The sequence below is a fragment of the Saimiri boliviensis genome, chromosome 4 (genome assembly GCF_048565385.1).
Source record: "Saimiri boliviensis isolate mSaiBol1 chromosome 4, mSaiBol1.pri, whole genome shotgun sequence".
Classification (NCBI taxonomy): domain Eukaryota; kingdom Metazoa; phylum Chordata; class Mammalia; order Primates; family Cebidae; genus Saimiri; species Saimiri boliviensis.
Window position 1 is genome coordinate 130,615,942 of NC_133452.1, and position 8,278 is coordinate 130,624,219.

The following is an 8,278-nucleotide window of genomic DNA, read 5'->3' on the forward strand; positions in this document are numbered from 1 at the left end:
TTCCTCCTTTATGCGTCCATCACAGCAGTGGAGACCCTCCTTAGACTGGGGTTACTGTGATCCTCAGTACACCATACAGCACTGCTGCTGGATGCCCAGTGGCAACTTTCCCAGTCTCAGGTGCTCTAAACTATGCACTGAATAATACAGAATATTGGAGTGACTCAACGCTTTCCTGTGCCACTATTGCAAACCTCTTGCTGTTGCCTCTTCCCTTTCTTTTTACCTGGTAAACTTACATTCTGATTTTAGATTGTATTCTCTGCTTTAAAAGCAGAACCTGAAATTTGGGAAGAGAAAGAAAGAAAGGGACAGAAGAAGAGGGTGGAGATATTTATTGTCTTGGTTGGGGTGAGAAGCAATGTTTGCCAGGCATTGTTCTAATTGCTTCATAACCATTGGTACTGCCCCTAGTCACCGGCAAGAGGAGCCTGTTAAGTTATAAGTTTATTTATGAAAACACACTGATATAGATATGTCCATGAGGAACTGTTAAATAAAAAATATAGAATTAAAAAAACCAATTGATACCTCTGCCATTTGATGTTTAGGGCTGGCACGGTAAAATCTGTGACTCTAAACATTTTCTCCATCATTAATACTATTCAGGACCAGGAAATGCTTCTCTACAGCTTTTGCTGTCTCTCCTCAAAACTAAACATGACTGTGTCTTCTGAATAAAGGCTTGCATGTTGTGTCTTTGCTGATATCAGATGCACCTATTTCATGGTTCAGGGAGGATTTAAACAGCTGAAGAACTTAAAAAAGAAATGTCAACTTAATTAACTTTTCAAATACTTTCACTCGAAGAGCATAAATACAATATATTCTTGCATGATGAAGAATCATTTAACATCATGGGTGGTGTCAATTTTTTTTTGCTTGTTTTTTTTTTCCACATATTAATACCAGATAGTTACACGTAACAGTTGAGGAGACTTTTGTAATATTAAACAAGTCATATTAATCTTAAATTTATATATGTGAAGATCTAGATGTAAAATACATGAAACATGATCCACATTTTACAAAGAGAAGCCTGGGGCAAAAATAAATTCAGTAATTTGTTGACTCCCTTAAAGCACATTAGTGGTGGAACTGCAGCTCACCATTATTTCCTTCTAAGAACTTTGCTCTTCTCACCAAAACTTAAGACTCCTCAGGGTGTCTGAGACAACAGCAGTAACAATTTCTATAACAGCAATTTTATCTCCCCTGAAATATAATCCCCACTTAATTTGCCCCATTAAAAATCTCAAGTATAAAAACAACAGCTTTTTACTCAGTATTACAAAGATTTTTACTGTTGAATCGCATTTTTCTTTTGCTGCTTAAAATCCCTTAGGCATTCAATCTTCAGCTCTTCTATAATTGAGAAGGAATTTTCACCTCAAATATTCATCCAGTGCAATTTGAAGAAGTCATACAGTGCCAGGCACTGGATTGAGAACCTTCACACAAAAATGTCTGCCCAGAGACAGATGAGGTCCTTCAGCTCCAGTGCTGATTGGTTCCTTTTCAAGGGACCATCCAATCCTACCACGCATGGAAACATCCGGAGCTTTTTATTCTTCCTGGCAGGTACATCAGATCCATCAGCTCCGAGCTCACTACTTTTCCCTTCATCTCAATTATGTCTTGGAAGAAGGCCTTGCGGATCCCCGGAGGACTTCGGGCAGCAGCTGTGACCTTGATGCTGGCGATGCTGAGCAGCCCAGTGGCTGAGGGCAGAGACTCTCCCCGTAAGTTCAGAGCAGATGCTCTGGAGAGCAGCCACTTTGGGAACAGGCTCTCCTTGGGCTGGGGTATTGGGGTGGTGACCTCTGTGGTCTCCGACACAATCTTTTAACAACATTTCCTCTCTTTTGGGAAAGAGAGCTATGTTGCATTACCATTTATCTTTTAGTGATGAGATGAGGACAATCCGATCCCCATCCTACAGGCTTAACCCTGGGAAAGGAAAGAGGAGACAAAGCGTACATTTACTACCAGTGATAGCACAAAGTGAGCATGGGGTCATTTTTGAAGATATGAATTTCTCCAAAGACACAGCAGGATTTGTCATTTCAGCGTGCCCCGTGACTTTGCCTGGACTAAATATTATGAGATCCTGCGTTAGGAAATGTAAGGCAGCAATGGTGTCTGCAGTCTCCGTATTTGCGAAAAAGGAGTCTGTGTTCCTGACTGAGTGGAGCATTTGCGGAGGCAAAATCTTGGTACTGAGGGAAGCTGACTGGCTGACCACAGGCAGGGAGTCTTCAGGTTTCACTGATTTATGACAAATGGTTGACTTGAGTGAGATTCAGAGACCTGAGTTGATGGTGGACTGAATTTAGTAGAAAAGAGGATGTAAAGAAGGGAAGTAACGAATAATGTGAAACCATTCATTTCAGACACAGGACAATACTTCATATATATTCTCTCCCTCACTCCTTCTAACATCCTGTGTGTAGATATGATTTTCTTTTACACAATTATACTTGTATTATGGATATTCTGTTACATAACCTGCCCAAGCTGGTGACTGCCGCAGTTTAACTGGAATCTCGTTAATCAAATTCAAAAGCTTGTGCTCTTTCCATGAATAAGTGTTTCTTTCTAGGACTCAGAGGTGTAGGTCCTTCTAACACGGAAGTTTGTGAACCTCATACGGCACTTAGGAGGGTAAATCCAGCATGGGAAGGAAGTTATTTTATGCAGGGACCAAAAGAATACCGTCTCAGAACGAAGACCGGGCTTAATTCCCGGACCTGTCTCGTCATTTTTTTAATTCTCAAGTTTATGTGGATAATTTTATCTCTAAGCTTCCCAGGAGCTCCATGGAAAATGGGATTTCATGCGAGAACGCCCTGATCCCTCTCAGTACAGAGGTTCATGTAAAATCAGCCCGACGGCCTCTTTGCTCAGTTCCCAGCTTAGGCAGGGACAGGCTTTCCTCCGTTTCCCCACTGCAGGAAGGTGGATTCCGGGACCCCCGAGAGGGCGGGCGGGGCTGGGCAGAGCCGCAGGGAGGGAGAGTCCCAGGTCTGGAACAGGAGGCACCGGCCGGCGGGAACGGGAGGTCGCGCGGGCGGTTCCGGAGCTCCGGTCCGGGTCAGGGCGGCGGGGCTGGGGCCGGGTTGCGGCCTGACTGACCGGCAGGTGATTCCCCGCAGAGGATTTCGTGTTCCAGTTTAAGGGTCTCTGCTACTTCACCAACGGGACGGAGCGCGTGCGTCTTGTGACCAAATACGTCTATAACCGAGAGGAGTTCGCGCGCTTCGACAGCGACGTGGGGGAGTTCTGGGCGGTGACGCCGCTGGGGCGGCCTCACGCCAAGTACTTCAACAGCCAGAAGGACTTCCTGGAGAGCACCCGGGCGGAGCTGGACACGGTGTGCAGACACAACTATCAGTTGGAGTTCCCCGCGATCTTGCAGCGGCGAGGTGAGCGGCGTCGCCCCTCCAGGCGGCCCACCCCTGCCCGGGGCCCGAGTCTCTGTGCTGCGAGGGGCGAACCTGAGCCCTGTTCGTTCGGTCCCAGGGGACCGGAGGCGGCGGCGGGGGCGCTGGGGGCAGGTGCCTCGGAGGGGCGGGGAACTAGGGCAGAGCGGAGGGACGGGCAGAGTTGGGCAGGCTGCCTAGTGTCGCCCCAGCCTCCCGGTCCGTCGGCCTCGTCCTCTGTTGTGCACGTTCTCATCTTGTGCCTTATGCGTTTTCCTCCTCGGGCCTTACCTTTGCTAAGCTGTTCTCTCTGCCCTGAATGCCCGCCCCGCTAGCACCGCCCCACCCAGCGAGGCCCACGTGCACGGCTCTCCCCGCAGGAAGCTTCAGGCTTGGCCTGGTGGAGATAGGGCTGCCCCACGACGGCGCGCAGGGCCTCCAGCAGTTACAGTCGTGATATAAGATATTTTGACTTTTGGCTTCAAATCATTATTCATCCTAATTCTGTTTTCTTAAATGGCTCTAATGATGGAGCTCCTTGAGGTGAGAGACTGTTTTAATTATTGCGTGCCTGGTACCTGACACATTGACTGGTATGTGGTGTGGGCTCAATGATCTATTAAATTAATGAATAAATGTACTCAGCTGCCCATCCACTAAGGTTCAAGAAAAAAACAGAGGTAAACAGAGCCTTAAAACTGGACTTTATTAATTATTTTCTATCATTTTGCTTAATGCTTTAAAGTAAACTCTTAGTGATTTGGATCTTAACAGTTTGTGAAACCAAAGTTTGAGGAAAAAAGTGTTTGCTAAAATAAAAACAACATTTGAATGATGTTGTAAGGCAGAGTTTTAATTTCCTAGAAAAGCTGAACAAATGGCACAATGCAAAGAGCAGAAGTTTTGGAATAAATAAATTGATGGCATTAAATTATTGGATAAAAAGTTTCACGTTGCTTTTAGCCTAGGATCTCCCCTCCCCCCATCACTCTCCACTTCAGGAATAAGCATTCTGGAAGTCAATTTTACTCATTTAGTCAGCACTTATTTCTAGATAGTTGCCTTATCAAATACCATCTATGTTATGCCATTTAATCTCACAGTTACCTGTGCATTAGAGATTAGCATCACCACTTTATATATCCTAATATTGGTACATAATAAACACTTTAAGTAACCAGCCCACAATTACTTACCAAGACCTTAAGCCTCTCAAACTACACAACATTCTTTATGTTCTTTACCACACATCTACAGAGTCTAAGGGACGTAAAGCCTTGTTAAATCCAGTTTTGACCAGAAGCAGCAATGAGTCTATTCCTGTTTATTCTCCATGTCAATGGGACAAAATGATACTTTGAAGGCATTGAAAATTCACTGATTAATCAATCCCTAACACTGACCCCAGTGTTATCTATACAGGTTCACAAAACTTTTAATTTACTTTGTACTCCCTTGCCTTCTTTTGACTCACATCCTAATGCCAGCAAGTTCTTATATTTTTGCTATTTCAGTTCTATTTCCATATAATTTATTTTATCATCTTTTCTCATAAATTAGTGCCCTCTAATTTTATTTCCAATCTGTTTAAGATGAACAAATCTTATTAGGCCACATAGCTGACTGTGATTTCAGTCAGACTCCAGGAAGGAGAACCTAAAGAAATGTTCAAGTCCAAGCAGAAACCGCATTCCTTCTGGATGATGGCTCATGAGTGCCATTAATCGGGGTGCCACTTGCTGACCTCTGCAAATCCCAGTTATACTTATATGTTCACATTACAGGCTTATTAACCCAGGCTGATCTCTGCATGGATCTTAGAATATTTTCTATGGAGAATATACATGATAATGTCTGATTTCAAAATAAGAAAGTAATTTAATTCTCAATAGCAAGGGAATGGTGTAGGGTAGACAGGTAGTAATTAAACTCACTTGTGTGTTAAAAAGAAATTGAGGAAAAAAAGAAAATGAGAGAACATATTACCAAATAAAGAAAGCATACATTAACTATTTAATATAGTTTCACACTAAGAGAACAAAGGAAATGCAATGAAGGTAAAGGATGAGATGTGTAAAAGACACAGGGAAAGGTGTGTATGGTTTTTGTTTTTTTTTTTCCCCTATGAGCCGCAATCTGAGAAGATAAAGAAATTGAGGTGTGGGCAAACATGATGTTTGATCAGTGCTGTTTGTTATTCAAGGCCTGCCTACATTTTTTTCCCAAATATTATGAACTTTTGAAATAATATTCTTTTTTTTTTTTTTTTGGTATCTGTTACTATGTTGCACATTCTATAAAGGCAGGGACCATAATATGTCATTTATCTTTGGAGTCTCAGTAATTGTCAAATTTATATTTGTTGAATGATCCTTAATCCAAGACTTGGACTCCAGGTATCTTTCCATTCTGGTTCCAAGGAGGGACATTTCCTCATGGTAGATGTGCTGTGTGGTCTCACATCTCACTCCTGTGTCTTTTCCTGTCTGTTACTGCCCTCAGAGAAGCCTACAGTGACCATCTCCCCATCCAGGACAGAGGCCCTCAATCACCACAACCTGCTGGTCTGCTCGGTGACAGATTTCTATCCAGGCCAGATCAAAGTCCGGTGGTTTCGGAATGACCAGGAGCAGACAGCCGGCATTGTGTCCACCCCGCTTATTAGGAACGGTGACTGGACCTTCCAGATCCTGGTGATGCTGGAAATGACCCCCCAGCGTGGAGACATCTACACCTGCCATGTGGAGCACCCCAGCCTCCAGAGCCCCATCACCGTGGAGTGGCGTAAGAAGATACTGTGTTTCTGTTGCTGTGGGCCCCACAAGACAAAGTGCAGAGCTGCTTCTGACCCATCCCTTCTCATCTGTTATCCCTGATGTCACTACTGAGCTGGGAATCACAGGAGACTAGAGCACCTCTTCTGATGGCAAGTGCATCAGAAGAATCCTGATCTCATCACTTTTCCAGATGCTAGGGACATTACATACTGTTGCTCTGCATTCCAGTCCTGGTAGATCTGAGGGACTGATTATTAGGACTGGTGACTGGGATATTAGGGTCTAAGGTTTGTAGATGAGTTCCTGAGGAGTGGAGATCTGCTTCCCTGCTCTCTCACCTACTCACTGTATCCAAGAACTGGTCTTTCCCTCCCTTAGGTTGGTCTGAATGGAGAACTATGTTCCTTTGATGCCTTCATATCCTGTACCTCAGACTGGACTTCAGCTAAGGGATATGGGACAAATACTGACACTCAGTCTCTGCTTCTTAGGGGCTCAGTCTGAATCTGCCCAGAGCAAGATGCTGAGTGGTGTTGGAGGCTTCGTGCTGGGGCTGATCTTCCTCGGGCTTGGCCTTGTCATCCATCACAGGAGTCAGAAAGGTGAGGAACCCCAGGGGAAAAGGGGAAGATGTGCTGTGACCCAGACCCTCTGTTCAGAGAGGACCTGTCTCTAGATGTAGCTATTTCCTCCTGACCCTGAGAAGAAGAAGGCTGGGCTGGAGGTGGGAAGAGACAGGACAGGATTGGAGGAAGCATTGGAATCTGATTTTACTGGGTGAATGGTAGCGCTGCCGGAGCTAACTGATTAAGCTTATTCCAGGATGGCCTTACTGTTCACCATTGTCTCACTGGCTACTTATAAAAGATTCCTCCATTAAGAGGGTCAGAGCCTCGGCCTTCTTGCCTTCTAGTCACAATTTCCTTTGTTTTAGAGGATTTTAAATTAGGTGCTTAAGGCCTCGAAGAACATGGGTGGGAAGAGAATATAACTCTAAGTCACGTGTGTCATTTTCATTTTGGGTGAGAAAGTGGCTGTTTGTGTAATGAAACCTTTCTCTGCATAACTTCCTTTTGTAGGACCTCAAGGGCCTCCTCCAGCAGGTAATATTTCAGCCATGATCTAGTGTGGGGAGGGCGCAGGTATAAGAGGAAAGAGCATGAGCTGAGTGTACCTGACCACAGTGGTCTCTGTTTATGGCCTATTTGCTGCTATGAGGATCAAGACTTAGGGAAGAAGTTTGCCAGTTTCTAGGAATCTCCAGAGATTGTTCCCTAGAACCAAGCCTTAGCTTTGGTGGCATCTTCTTGTGAAATGTGGGGGCAGAACCACAGCTTAAATGTTAGACAGTAGGATGATGCCCACTTTGTGCCACATTTTGGTGGCTACTTCCTGTAGGCATTTTCCAGTGACTGAAAGAGGCCACTAGTGGTACCAATGAGGTATCATCCAATTTCCTCAAAAGATTGAACCCTTCATATTTCCCAGAAGAGTGACAGCTGTTCCCCCACCTCGCACACATCTACATCAAGCTGAAGTTCCATGTCCTCATGAGCTGATTTCACCTTTGCTTAGATCTTGGGGGAGGTGACGATGGTACACCCTGGACCTCAGCTTTCTCTGTCTGAAGCTGCAGGGGGCCCCTGAGGGGTGGGGGAGATGGCAGGCCCACCAGGGTACCCTGTGCTGATTATGCCTCGTCTCTCTTCTCCAGGGCTCCTGCACTGACTCCTGAGACAATTGTAACTGGGATTGGTTATCACTCTCCTGTAATGCCTGCTTATCCTGCCCAGAATTCCCAGCTTCCTGTGTCAGCCTGTCCTCCTGAGATCAGAGTCCTACAGCGGCTCTCACGCAGCCACCAGGTCATCCTTCATCCCACCCCAAGGCTCTGGCTGTGACTCTGCTGCCTGCACTGACCCAGAGCCTCTGCCTGTGCAGGGCCAGCTGCAGCTACTCAGGCCACAAGGGCTTTCTTTTTCTGTTCTCTCTTCAGACTGCTCAAGAGAACCACAGGAAAACCGTTACCTGACTTTAGAGCTTTTTAACATTATTAAACATGATTCTGAGTTGTCCGTA

General features: G+C 45.2%; 1 protein-coding gene across 4 annotated transcripts; it reads left to right on the top strand.

Moving 5' to 3' along the window:
* Positions 1-1,558: 1,558 nt before the first annotated feature.
* On the top strand, positions 1,559-8,278 carry LOC101053201 (HLA class II histocompatibility antigen, DQ beta 1 chain). Of its 4 annotated transcripts, XM_003926400.3 has the most exons (6): positions 1,560-1,742; positions 3,156-3,425; positions 5,925-6,206; positions 6,691-6,801; positions 7,279-7,302; positions 7,914-8,278. In XM_003926400.3, exons 1-6 carry the CDS (start codon positions 1,634-1,636, stop codon positions 7,925-7,927), a joined length of 810 nt encoding a protein of 269 aa, XP_003926449.1. In that variant the 5' UTR covers positions 1,560-1,633; the 3' UTR covers positions 7,928-8,278. The 4 variants fall into 4 exon arrangements, with proteins under 4 accessions (XP_010335470.1, XP_003926449.1, XP_003926448.1 ...); XM_003926399.3 differs by lacking the exon at positions 7,279-7,302; XM_010337169.3 differs by lacking the exon at positions 7,914-8,278 and having other exon boundaries at positions 7,279-7,905.